The sequence below is a fragment of the Microcaecilia unicolor genome, chromosome 4 (genome assembly GCF_901765095.1).
Source record: "Microcaecilia unicolor chromosome 4, aMicUni1.1, whole genome shotgun sequence".
NCBI lineage: Eukaryota > Metazoa > Chordata > Amphibia > Gymnophiona > Siphonopidae > Microcaecilia > Microcaecilia unicolor.
Window position 1 is genome coordinate 298,519,255 of NC_044034.1, and position 14,684 is coordinate 298,533,938.

Consider the following 14,684-nt stretch of genomic DNA (forward strand, 5'->3'; position numbering starts at 1 on the left):
TTATCCTGGAGGACCACCAGCCAGTCATATTTTTAGGAATACCCCTACTAAACATGCGTATGAAAGATTTGCATACCTACTACGTCCATTATAGGCTAATCTCTCTCATGCATATTCAATATTCCTCTAACTAATGATAACAGTTCAAAAAGTCACCAAATACTTTCAAAGTATAATCAAAAATATTTTATTCATATTTATTTATCTCTAAATCAAAGTACATAGCCCTAGTTACCGTGCAATCATTCACTCACTCTATACCAGTATACAACGGTGTTTGCTGAATAACACATTTACATCCCTAATGACCTAAACTAATACGAACTAACCTCTGCCAAACTCTGCATTTACTAGTTAATGCTTAGAAGCTTGCATATCTAAGCTGTTTTTCTTCAGCGACTGGAGAGACATTTATAACAGACTGTGTTTTCAGTGACCTTTATAGGTCCGCATGAACTCATAAAGAGGTTTCAAAGTGGACTGCCTTGAGGCAAAGCTTAGATATGCAAGCTTCTAAGCATTAACTAGTAAATGCAGAGTTTGGCAGAGGTTAGTTCATATTTGTATTAGTTTAGGTCATTAGGGATGTAAATGTGTTATTCAGCAAACACCCGTTGTATACTGGTACAGAGTGAAGTATGATAGAGTGAGTGAATGATTGCACGGTAACTAGGGCTATGTACTTTGATTTAGAGATAAATAAATATGAATAAAATATTTTTGATTATACTTTGAAAGTATTTGGTGAATTTTAGAACTGTTATTGTTAGAGGATTATTAATAGATCATAACAGGATATCAAGTGACACTCGAGATTGTGGGTTAATGCATATTCAATAGGGATATCCTGAAAATCCAACTGGCTGGTGGTTCCCCAGAACAGTACATATTAATACATAAGTATTACCATACTGGGACAGACCAAAGGTCCATTAAGCCCAGCATCCTGTTTCCAACAGTGGCCAATCCAGGTCACAAGTACCTGGTGAGATCCCAAAACAGTACAATACATTTTATGCAGCTTATTCTAGAAATAAGCAGTGGATTTTCCCCAAGTCCATTTTAATAATGGTCTATGGACTTTTCCTTTAGGAAGCCATCCAAACATTTTTTAAACCCCACTAAGCTAACCGCTTTTACTACATTCTCTGGCAATGAATTCCAGAGTTTATTTACACGTTGAGTAAAGAAATATTTTCTCAGATTTGTTTTAAATTTATTACTTTGTAGCTTCATTGCATGCCCCCTAGTCCTAATATGTTTGGAAAGAGTAAACAAGCGATTCACGTCTACCTGTTCCACTCCATTCATTATTTTATAGACCTCTATCATATCTCATATCAGCCACCTTTTCTCCAAGCTGAAGAGCCCTAGCCGTTTCAGCCTTTCCTCATAGGGAAGTCGTCCCATCCCCTTTATAATTTTTGCCACCCTTCTCTGTACCTTTTCTTATTCCACTATATCTTGTTTGAGATGCGGTGACCAGAACTGAACTCAGTATTTGAGGTGCAGTCGCACCACGGAGCAATACAAAGGCGTTATAATGTCCTCATTTTTGTTTAGGAACCACTGTGCTATGAATGATTAGGGTTTTTGTGATGTATTTAGGATATTGTTTTAAAAAGGTGATGATTTACAAAAAAAAAAACAATCAAAATAAAACATAGTACTATGAGAGGGGTTTGCTAAATTGACAACATCTTACAGATTTCATTTCTTATTTTTTGCCCCTTATTAGATAGCCACCTTTTGAAAAGTTTGAGCAATACCCTGGTAATAGCATTGGACATTATTACCTCACTGTAAATCAGTCAGTATTGTCTATTAGCAAATGAGATGAATTTTTATCATCACAACTAATTCCTCTGTTTACTAAGCCGTGCTAGTGGCTGCGGTGCGCTAATGCTTAGTAAATGGGGGTAAATGTACAGTCAGGGTTTCTGCTGAAACTGCACAATGTAGAATCCCCACTGCCCTACCCATGCATTTTACAGTTTCTTACAAAATCTTTGGCCAGGTATTCACAATCAGTTTGGAGCTGTAATTCAGACTTTAGCACAGAAGTGAGAGAATATAATTTAGCCTACATGTTTATGAGCTGAGTGACTAATCATTATAAATGGATGGTGAGAATCTGAAAATGGAACAGATTATATTTTGATAGCAGTTTGGAATATATATTTGAGAAAAATACTCAATACAAATTGCATTACGATAAATGTGAAAATAATCTATATCATGCTGCTCTCAGCAGAGAACTAGAGTTGGCTTTCACCAGGAGTACCTTGAAGCTACAATACATATGTGTGACAGTTTAGCATTTACATCAGCAATAGGGTAATGTGCTTTTCCCTGAGATATTGATTTTCACATGGTAAAAGACCTCTCTCATCCTCTGCTCCCTCTCCAATTGGGTTCAGCTTCCCCCCCCCCCCCCCCCCCCCAGGTCCAGTTTCTATAGCTTTCCCTCCTCAACAGATCTGGCCTTTTTCTCTGTCTCTTCCCCCTCTCCTCACAGGGTCCTTAAATCTTGCCTTTTATTGTAGCAGCTGAAGCGGTGAAAAAGGTCGCCTCCGTTGGGGTACAGGCCATGGGACTGTCCTTCTATGTTAAAATGTACAGCGCTGCGTAACCCTGGTAGCGCTTTAGAAATGTCAAGTAGTAGTAGTAGTACAGCCTTTGACGGAGTAAGGAGCTGCAGTAGCGAAGATAGGCAGCCTCCAGTAGGGTAAAGAGCCGCAGCGGTTAACACAGACAACCTCCAGTGGGCTATGAGGTTGCAGCAGGGAAGACAGGCAACCTCCAACAGATTATGGGGCCTTCTCTCCGCCACATCCCGCCTCCTCTGAAGTAACATCCTGTTCCTGCATGTATGGAGCGCAGCAGAGAGAAGGACCTGCAGCCCTCCGGAGGTTTCCCTGTCTTCACTGCTGCAACTCTGTAGCCTACTGAAGGTTGTCTGTGTTAACGGCTGTGGATGCTAGCTATGAAAGGCAAGTTTTAAGGACCACATGAGGGGAGGGAGAGGACTGTTAGGCATGTGGAGTGAGGATAGGTAGAGAGAGACCGGACCGGAGAGGGGAAGCCTATATAACTACTGCTGCTGCTTTAGAGACTGAAGGCAAAGTTTAAGGACCCCATGGGAGGAAAGGGGAGATGTCAGATCTGTGTGAAGAGGAGGAGAGAGAGAAGGAAAATTGAGTTCTTCAGCCATTTTACTTGTAACAAAACAGCAATGTAGTGAGGTAAAAGTACTTAAAACTGGTTCAGATAATACGTCATTACAAGTAAAAGTGCCCATTCTTATCATGTACTCAGTAACGAGTAAAAGTATTGAAATATTGTAACTCGTTATTTTTACTTCATTACTATACAACATTGCACTAAGGCACCTACCAAGGGTCTCCCTGATAGTAGAGAGACAGAAGCAGTCTCTGATCACTCCTGCTCTGTCAGTGCCAGGTTTCAAAATAGTGCCAAAAGACCCCTAGTAGTACTTCCTTGTTTGTCAGCTTGACTCCTAGCAGTAGTACCATGGGACTACCGTAACTAGAGGCCTTTTGGTACCATATTGAACCCAGGCACTGGCCCGTTAAGAGGTCCCCTCGGAGTTGGGGGATGGAATGAATAACACAGCTTGCAAGGTCAAATGTAAGCTGTGTTATTCATTTTGCATAATAATGAGGTGCTTTGCATATCATTATTTAACTTGCCTTAATTAGAAAAACAACACTCAATTTAATATTTAACATGCATTATGTGGCAACATCTGTATTTTATTTCCTTAACACACATTAATAACTACTCCACTTAATCAGAACTATGGATGAGATCTGGGACAATGAGCTCTCATTCATAACTATCTAAGGACTTTGATACTCTTGTGCATGGCTCTTTCTGGAACTCTGATTCACAGACACTAAATCTAAGCACCCATGTGTCATCATCGTTAAGCAAGGGATATGCACACTGACAAAGGGAAAATAAATAATAAGCAAAATGAGAAAAAGTGATAAACATAAGAAAAACCTCCAATATAAAATTGTATACAAAATCTTTAAAAATATTTTACAAAAATTTTTATATTGTTCTCATATCATGCAGTGGCACCAGCCCAAACATTTGGGTTAAGATAGCCAACTGCTTCAGTTTAATCAGTGCACAAAAACATATAAAGCAACTTAGACTATAAAGATACCACCAAAACTGGCAGTTCACCAATATTACTTTTTGGAATAGTTATCATGTGTTGGTGGTGAATAATGATTTTTTTCTTTTTGCTGTTTTGTTTGTTTGTCGCTTTGTATGTAGTTATTTTGTAGGCCATTTCAGTAGTTACATAAGTAAGAATTATTTGACTATAGCAATCTCTAGCCTACTCAGAGAGCAAATGGGGGCCTTCCACATGGTAGTAACATCGTGCAGCCTTCAGCAAGTTTAAGGAGTCTCAGAATAGATAAGCCCAAAAATCAGCTTTGATTTAGGGGTTAGAGTTTTTTTTCAGCCTGATCTAGGAGCTGTCATTGCTGATCACCATGTATCCTTTAGGGGATGGGCTATATAGGCAGCTTTAAGCACTTTGTGCGAGTGGTGTAACCAAAACTGACTTTTTGGTTGAGCCACAGGATAATATGGGTGGGTAGTACGCAGTGTGAATGTTGACATTGCCTTCAGTTCTCTTGTTATTGGCCTGGATCACTGCCACTTACTAGGTGGACCTCAGTCCAAATTGGAGGGACCATCCATGACCCACCCATGGTTCCATCCCTGCTTTGTACTGGTTGACTGGGTCTGAAGAACTCCAGAAGCAGTGGACATATCTCTCTGGTATATAATGCTGTGGTTTATCATCCAGAAAATATTGAAATGTTTCATCTTCCCAGGACTGGCCAAAAAGTCTCCTTCCTGGAACTGAGTAACTTGGCAGCTCTGGAACAGTCTGTAGGAGAATGCTAATAATATTAGAAAACAAAAGGATTTTAGACAATGCCTCCACAACATCTTAATGTAAAACAGGCCACACCCTATAGTCTGTTTGTTTTAAATACAACACTGGTGAGTCAAAATACCTGTTAAACAGGTCACAACACTGCTTGTTTTGTTCAAACTGCCTTATAGACTGAAAGCCATAAAGATAGCTTATGTTATATGACTATTAAGCTTAGTCTTACTTTTATAAACATCTAGGCCCTTCCCTCCAGAACTTGATCTGTAGTAACATCAGTAGCTTCTGGAGTGTTAAATTTAAAGGGCCAGCAAAAGGCCTTGTCACAGGCAGACACAAAGTGTTATTTGTGTAGTTGCCATCATGTTCTTTTATCATACAAAATCACATCAACTTTGATGTAGAAATGTGTGTCCTTTACAAAGTTGATTACTTTTAAGCCACGTAGGGAACAGATAATTTTCAAGAAGTTACCAGAAGGCTGAGCCTGACCTTCTCCAAGGACTACATATTCTACGAAGCGCTAAGACACATTAATGTGCGTTATTCACCACACGTCCCATTTTATGCAGTGGGACCCATTTCCTAATAATGCATGCTAACATGGTAGTACAGTTTAATAAAGCTAGCTTCAGGTCTTCCTGAGGACATTGGGCATGAATGCACTTGTGGTGACTGGTGGTCTGAGGACCTGTAGTTTCCAGAGTCTGAAGCTACCACTGCAGCATTTCTGCCTGTATGTTGTGATCGTAATAAAATGTATATTTTCAAACTGAAGATTTTCCTTCTGAACCTTTTTGCTTGAACTCTAGTGGAAGTATAGGTCACCTGCCACAAAGTTAGGAGGAAGTAACATAGTAGATGACGGCAGAAAAAGACCTGCACGGTCCATCCAGTCTGCCCAACAAGATAAACTCATATGTGCTACTTTCTGTGTATACCCGACCCCGATCTGTTTCTGCCGTTTTCAGGGCACAGACCGTAGAAGTCTGCCCAGCACTAGCCCCACCTCCCACCACCAGCATATAGGAAGGGAACAATAAGTCCCTGCATGCCATAGGGAAAAACAGGGGTGGGCAATCACATTCCTCAAGGGCCACGATGAATATGCAAGAGCTTGATTTGCATATACTTTTTCCATTGTACAAAATAGATCTCATTATTCATTATGGAAATATTTAAAACCTGACTGGATTGTGGCCCTTGAGGACCATGGTTGCCCATCCCTGCGGTAAAACAAGGGTTGGATCAACCTTGTTAGACAAATTTGGAGCCAGTGAGCAAGCCGTAGGAATAGGTGATTCCACCCCCCAACTTTCTGATTGTGGTTGCTAACTGGACTTAGATTCTCCCGACAGGGTTGATTCTGCCCAGGGTTTACCTCACTGCATGCAGAGACTTGTAGTTCTGATTTCCCCATTGCATTGCCTAAGTCCCTGCATGCAGTAGAATAAACCCACGACTGAATCAACCATGTCTGGCGAATCTGGATCAAGTTGGCAACCTTATTTCTGATGTATTAATACCTTTCTTCTGTAGGCCTAGATTTGGGACCAAGCAACTGCCTAGGGCACCAAATATCCAGGAACCAGGAGCCTGATTCTGCTTGCTGTGAGGACCATGCTTGATGATCCTTGGGGGAGAAACTTTCCCTCTCCACTGCTTCAGCATCTCAGATCTGGCCCTGTTCCTCCATATCTGTTGTGCAAGTTAGTCATGGGAGCCAGCACTATGGGTGCTGAGCACCCCCAGTATAGCGCAAGTTCCTTCATTGTTCCAAGGGGAGATAATTTGTATTGTGTTTGGCACCTTCAGTCATTTTGAAATGTTGGCACCTATGTAGGTGGTTATTAGGTGGTGTGAGTTCTGCTCCTTTTAAAACTGTGCTTTTAGTGCCCTCACTCAAAGCAAGCGCCACAGCCCTCTGATACCACTGTGGGTATTCAACCCGGCCAGCTGTTACCCACTCATGCTATATGCCAGACAAGATGCCCTTATTTTTTACTCCAGTCCAAGATTTCAGTTCCATATGTTTTTCTTTTGACATTAGTCCTTTTCTTTACTAGATATGGCGAGAAAGGGAAAGCAATCAGAATTGAGAAGGTGATTTACACAGGGAAGGAGGGCAAAAGTTCCCGCGGCTGTCCTATTGCTAAATGGGTAAGTACCATTTTCAGAGCATTATGTGATAATGTGAGTGAGGTTCCTGGCTTCTGTATTTAAAACTAAAACCACCAAAAGGGATGTGAATGAGGGATGGTATACCTGGCTGGGCAGACTACTTCATGTAAAAGCAGGAGGAGGGACAGCATTATGTGTGCGCCTTGGTTTCCATGCTGCTACTTACGACAGTGTTTCCCAATCAGTATGCCATGGTCAACTGGTGTGTCCTCAGACCTGGTCAAGAGTGTTACATGATAAAAATCACTGTTGCCTAATGCTTGGATCCAGATCAGCACATGAGCTCCATTCTTAGCACCTCCCAGCAACAAGAGACAGGAGTGGTAGCTTAAACATGCAGGAACTCTTTCTGAGCACACATGTAGTCGCACATGCCTCTATCTTTAATAAATACAGCATGAGCCCCAGTACGTAGGAATTAATAGGCAGCATGGTGGGGCCCTGCATTGTGCAGCATACACGTTACATACAGTCCGTCCTTCTCTACCCCTTCCTGAGCCACCTTCTTTGAACTCTTCCAGCCTCCAGTGGGGGTTTTCCCATTGCCTTGGCTTTTCTTTTGGACATTGGAGTCCTCCCCCCTTCCAATTTTTTGGAGGCTGAGGTTTTGCACAACATTCTTGAATATATCAGTGTGCCTTGGGCTTGGAAATGTTGGAAAGCACTGGCCTAGAAGAATGGTTTGGACTAGAATCACAAAAAGGGATGTGAAGGCTTGAGAAGAAGGCAACAGGCAAACTGCTACACTTAGGCGACAGCAGGCAAAAAGATGCGAACATCTAAAGGCACCTTTAGACGTTTGCGTCTTTTTGCCTGCTCCCGTAATCCCTTCAGTGCCTCTGCCTTGGCTCGTGTAGACTGCTCCAGAGTCCAGTTCCTCCTGCTGCCTGCTCTCAGCTGCCACTGGCCCACTGCCGATTGCTTTTGCTGCTGTCTGGGTCTCCGTGGCACTACCGCCACCGCTACTGCACCTCATATCGCCACTGCCATTACCATGCTGTCGCTGATGCTTCCTTCGCCCCCAGCTCCTGCCATTACCATGGTGCTAGCACGTCTGGTGTCGCCAACATTACCGCGGCGCTACCGCCATCACACCACCGGTCCGCCACTACTCTCAGCTGACTACCTGCTGCGCCTGGGAGATTGCTGCTGCTGCTGCTCACTCAAGTTGGTAAACGATTGCCTAAGTTGGACAGACCGACTAGCCACATGGGGGGAGGGGGACTGGGGAGGCTGTGCTGAATCCACACTAGCCATGTTTGCTACTGCACAGATTTTTCTCTGGACTGGATCAAAGAGTTTTTAATGTAGAAGAAGCCTGTATCAAATTCTGGTTCTCGGATCATAAACATTTTTCTGAAAATATGTGAACAAAGATCATGTGTGAATTCTTCAAAATCAGTACAAATTTTAACTTTCACCTACCATTCAGTTGCTTTTCACTGGCTTTGTGTGCAATATACATCACAGTTCCAAATTCTCTTTCTTACTTTTAAGGATTTTATTTATGTACAAAATTTATATACCCCTATACCTTAACAGTCGAAGCAGTGAACAAATAATTAATCATACAATATATACAAAACTTTTAAAAAATATATATTAAAACAAATGCATAAAAATATACATAAAATCACAAGAACCAGATTTAAAATTAAAATTAAGGGGTCCGTTTACTAAGCTGCCCTAAAAAGTGTCCCATTCAACCTGATTCAGAGAAACTTCTGTGCAGTGCAGCAGCACATGGGGCCAGTGTGGATGCAGCACGGCCTCCCCGGTCCCCTCCCCCTTGCATTCTTCTAGAGGAAGCCATTTCGTATGGTATTTTTCTCTGCATACAGTGTGCTTTGTGACTTGTGTAGTTAGTTTAATTTTGTGGTTATAAGTGTATTATTAAGTTTATATACCATGTATATGAAGAATGAATGGAAGAAATGATATTAGAATTAGTAGAATCATGGGGGCAGGGTCTAGGTTGGAGCTGGGGTGGAGTCTAGGGCAGAGCTGGGTATGTGGTCTGGGGCGGAACTTGGGCACCCCCAAACAAAAAGGTGTTCCATTGCCCCTGACATGGGCAGTGCTTTGCATTGAGGAGCCTTCTACTTAGGCATCAGGAGTTCCATCTTTGACGATCGTAAGAGGGCTTAGAGGTTCTTCTAAGGTCTTCCCGATTCATCTAGACATTCAGGAGCTGATTATAGTGGAATGGGTCTCACCGGATGCAGGGCTGAGAGTGGAAAGAGCCATGGCTCGCCTCTACCCATTGGCTCTGGAGGTGAAAGAGAAAGGGCAGCTTCCCAGGGTGGACTCCCTTGGTACGGAAGTGACTAAGAAGACCACCTTGCCAGTGGAACGGGGCATTGCTCTAGAAAAGCTATAGGATAGAAAGCTAGAATGCTTGCAGAAACAAGCATTTGAAGTGACCACTTTAGGCCTTCAAGCAACAGTATGCAGCTAGTTCGTAAGTGCATGCCTGAAGTGGCATCAGCAGTCTGCAACACAAGACAAGCACCACAACACCCAGCTGGAAGAGGGGTTGGTCTGCTTGGTGGATGCTATTTATGGCATGTTGACAGCTCTGGTTGTGACATTGGGCAGCGGATGCAGCATCAAAGTCACATCTAGCTAAACTGCACTTTTAGGGCAAGTGACTATTTGGAGAAGATCTCGGTAACTTTGTGAAAGAACTGGGGGAAACTAAGCCTCAGCAGTTGCTGGAGGATAAGCCAAAAGCTTCTGGTCATCTGTATTCAGGGGGACTCTCGATCTTGAGACAGCAGACGGTATCGGCATGGTTGTCAGTAATATGGTAAGAGGTCCCACTTTCAGGCATGCCAGTCTACCTTTTGTGCAAACAGGAAGTAGTCTCAACTGAGGGGCGCTCAATGCCTCCTAAGCTTCGCAATGATGCAAGGCTGGTCCATTCTTCTCTTCCTCCAGTGGGAGGAAATTTTCAGGAGTTTTGGGAGAAGTGGGCCAAAATCACATCAGACCAGTGGGTTCTGGATATTCTACAACGAGACTGCAAGAAGAAAGGAGTGACCAGGCTACTGTAGATTCCTTGCTGGTGCTCTGAACCATTATTCCAGTTCCCCAGTGTGACCAGGGTCAAGGAAGAAATTCTGTCTACTTAATTTCCCCGAGAAAGGAAGGCAGTCTTAGATCTCAAAGGTCTAAACCATTGCCTCCAAGTGTCCAGCTTTTGTATGGAAACGGTAAGAACAGTCAGGGCTGGCTCAAGAGGTTGTGGCACCCTGGACCAATTTTTGTTTTTGCACCCCCGCCACATCCCCACCTCCCATCTGCACTGTCCCTTCCCTACCTCCCACATGCCCTGCCCCCCCTGCCTTGGGGTCAAATGCAATTCAATAATTTAAACATGTGTTTCTCAACCCAGTCCCAAGGACATACCTTGGCATTCTGGTTTTCAGGATAAATATATAAGTAATGCCACACTGGGAAAAGACCAAGGGTCCATCAAGCCCAGCATCTTGTCCATCACAGTGGCCAACCCAGGCCAAGGGCACCTGGCAAGCTTCCCAAACGTACAAACATTCTATACATGTTATTCCTGGAATTGTGGATTTTTCCAAAGTCCATTTAGTAGCGGCTTATGGACTTGTCCTTTAGGAAATCATCTAACCCCTTTTTAAACTCTGCCAAGCTAACCGCTTTCACCACGTTCTCCGGCAACAAATTCCAGAGATTAATTACGAGTTGGGTGAAGAAAACTTTTCTCTGATTTGTTTTAAATTTACTACACTGTAGTTTCATCACATGCCCCCTAGTCCTAGTATTTTTGGAAAGCGTGAACAGATGCTTCACATCCACCTGTTCCACTCCACTCATTATTTTATATACCTCTATCATGTCTCCCCTCAGCTGTCTCATCTGCAAGCTGAAAAACCCTAGCCTCCTTAGTCTTTCTTCATGGGGAAGTCTTCCCATCCCCACTATCATTTTAGTCGCCCTGCGCTGCACCTTTTCCAATTCCACTATATCTTTCTTGAGATGCGGCGACCAGAATTGAACACAATACTCAAGGTGCGGTCGCACCATGGAGCGATATAACGGCATTATAACATCCTCACACCCGCTTTCCATACCTTTCCTAATAATACCCAACATTCTATTCGCTTTCCGAGCCGCAGCAGCACACTGAGCAGAAGGTTTCAGTGTATTATCGATGACGACACCCACATCCCTTTCTTGGTCCGTAACTCCTAACGTGGAACCTTGCATGACGTAGCTATAATTCGGGTTCTTTTTTCCCACATGCATCACCTTGCACTTGCTCACATTAAACGTCATCTGCCATCTAGCCGCCCAGTCTCCCAGTCTCGTAAGGTCCTTCTGTAATTTTTCACAATCCTGTTGCGAGTTAACGACTTTGAATAACTTTGTGTCATCAGCAAATTTAATTACCTTGCTAGTTACTCCCATCTCTAAATCATTTATAAATATATTAAAAAGCAGCGGTCCTACCACAGACTCCTGAGGAACCCCACTAACTACCCTTCTCCATTGTGAATACTGCCCATTTAACCCCACTCTCTGTTTCCTATCCTTCAACCAGTTTTTAATCCACAATAGGACTTTTCCTCCTATCCCATGACCCTCCAATTTCCTCTGTAGCCTTTCATGAGGTACCTTGTCAAACGCCTTTTGAAAATCCAGATATACAATATCAACCAGCTCCCCTTTGTCCACATGTTTGTTTACTCCTTCAAAGAATATCCATCATTAATGTACATGAGAGGTTTGCATATAGCAAAGGCAATGCATGCACTTATCGTGAATTTACTATGGATTTCTAGAAAACTGGATAAGTCAAGGTCCCAAGGCCAGTGACTCAGGTGTTTGGGGAGGTTAAAGGGGGTGTGGCTAGGGCAGGATGGGGCATGATGGGCCAAGTTAAAATCCTTGGGGCTGCAACACCTGTGTCAGCAGTAAAGGGACAGTGGGGGCTGAATGACTGTAGGCAAATGGAAGATGGTCTCTGGGCACTGGCAGCACAAAAGTTTGGAAAAATTTGGAGGCAGGAAATCCCAGGTGCCAGGATACTATCTTAGTGCCTTGGCTTAACCCAGTGATCCTCAACCTTTTTTCAGTCAGAACACACTTGATGGACGATGTTTGCATCCATGACACACTTCATACATGACCCTCACGAACCATTGGTTCAATACAGTATGTCAGTCCTTATACAGTAACTGTAAACTTGCTCTGCGTCCATAAAAACCCTATCTCTCCCCCTCCCCCCAACAGCAGGTGCAGATCATAAGTAGCACATTTTCTCCAAGGAAGTTACCATGCAAAAAAAAATGTTTTTTGATTCTTACCGTTATTTTTTATTTATTTTATTTATTGCATTTGTATCCCACCTTATCCCACCTATTTGCAGGCTCAAAGTGGCTTACATAATTTTGTTACACACAGTTAATCCTGGATGTCAGGTACAATTATTGTTGTGCATAGATTAATTAAGGGAAGAAGTACAGAGAAGAAGGAAGGAATTTAGTAGGTATATTAGACAATGGGTTTTCAGAGGTGGATTAGTATGGTTCTGGGTTTTCATTGTAGGCTTTGTTGATGAAATATGTCTTGAGTGATTTGCGAAAGATAGTTGTTTCGTTGATTGTTTTTAGGTCTCTAGGTAGTGCGTTCCATAACTTCATGCTCATGTAGGAGAAGGTGGTATCATGCATCGTCTTGTATTTTAGTCCTTTGCAGTTGGGGACGTGCAGGTCGAGAAATTTGCGGGATGATTTTGAGGCGTTTCTGGGAGGTAAGTCCACAAGGTTGAACATGTAGATTGGGGCGTCTACGTGAATGATTTTGTGTACCATTGTGCAGATCTTGAATGCAATACGTTCCTTAAGTGGGAGCCAGTGTAGTTTCTCTCTTAAGGGTTTTGCGCTTTCATATTTGATTTTTCCAAATATGAGTCTGGCCGCAGTATTCTGGGCAGTTTGGAGTTTTTTGATGTTCTGCTCTTTGCAGACTGCATACAGTGCATTGCAGTAATCGAGATGACTTATTACCATTGACTGTACCAGGGTGCGGAATATGTATTTCAGGAAGAAAGGTTTTACTCTTTTGAGTTTCCACATGAAATAGAACATCTTTATCTCAGTAAAAGCTAAATACATCTCTACATCTATCCAGCCAGGGTTTTCTGCTGATAGTGGACCAATGGGTTCTCCACTTCTGGACTTGATGACGACAAAATGGAATGCCAGAGTGTTCAAATTCTTCAGCCATTGGAAAGAATCTGGCTTAATGAGGATTGATGCCTTTCTTCAGCCCTGGCTGGAGACACATCTACTATATATCTTCCCTCCTTGGCCCATGGTACGCCACATGCTGAAAAAGATTGTATTGCACCGGGGTCTAAATAATTCTCATAGCCCTGGAGTGGCAGCGGAGGCCATGGTATGCGGATCTGATTTGACTGCTGGACGGGGATCCTCTCCTTCCGCTGGTACATGACCTACTGAAGCAAAGACGGGTGCTCATAGAGGATCCATGCTCCTTTGGTCTTAAGGTTTGGCCATTGAAAGGGCTTGGTTCTGATGAAAATGTTATTCTGATTCATTGCTACCTTGCTTCAGGCTTGGAAATGCTCTACATCCATGGCATATACAAGGGTGTGGAGGACATATGAAGGCTGGTATTCTGAGCGTGGACTTTCTCCCTTCTCTGCTCAGATCACATACATCCTAGCATTTCTCCAGTCAGGCCTTCAGAAAGGATTGGCATTGGGTTCTCTAAAAAAGCTTTTTTGCTTGTGGGGAACCATGCTCTTCAGGCCTTGCGGGCTCATTCTACAAGATGTACAGTGACATCCTAGACAGAGACTACCTTACTGTCTCCGGATATATGCAAAGCGGCAACGTGGTTGACGCTGCATACCTTTGCCAAGCACTACAGGGTGGACGTTGTGGTGCGCTCGGAAGCCAGTTTTGGGGCTTTGGTTCTCAGGGCGGCAGTGCCAGGATCCTACTCACTCTGTGGATTGCTTTTATATATCCCACAGGTTCTGGAATAGTGGGAAGCTCATAATGGAAGGAGAAATTAGTTCTTACCTGGTAATTTTCTTTCCATTAGTCCTTCCTACTATTCCAGACACCTGCACAAGGTTTCTGAGATGTTTAGTTGGTGCAAAGTAAAACCTGTCATCTTGCACGGTGCCTCCTGCGTATCTCTTGTTCTCTACAAGTTGTCCAGAGATGAGAGTGGTCAACACATGTTTGCTTGTTTAGTTAGTGTTAGGTTAGCGAGTTGTTTGAGGTTGTTTTGTTTATTCTATTATCCTTACTGCTTGCTTATGTAAATACTGAAAAGCTGGACTGGATGCCAAGAGAGATATGTCTCAGCTCAGTTTTCAGTTCTCTGTCTGCACCTGCTGATTGATGGACACAACTGTCTCACAGGTTCTGGAATAATGAGAAGTACTAACTGAAAGAAAGTTATCAGGTAAGACCTAATTTTTTCTTCCTGCACATAAAATACTACATTGTCTCAAAGTGGTTAAACTAAAAGGGAAAATATACAA

The 14,684-nt window shown here is 42.9% G+C and overlaps 1 protein-coding gene across 1 annotated transcript in view; it reads left to right on the top strand.

The window, feature by feature from the left end:
* TET3 (tet methylcytosine dioxygenase 3) overlaps positions 1-14,684 on the top strand; it is a 348,515-nt gene that overhangs the window by 283,706 nt on the left and 50,125 nt on the right. Inside the window, exon 6 of the mRNA XM_030201791.1 lies at positions 7,012-7,105. Within this exon, the coding sequence (XP_030057651.1) occupies positions 7,012-7,105 (94 nt within the window). The remainder of the gene's footprint in view (positions 1-7,011; positions 7,106-14,684) is intronic.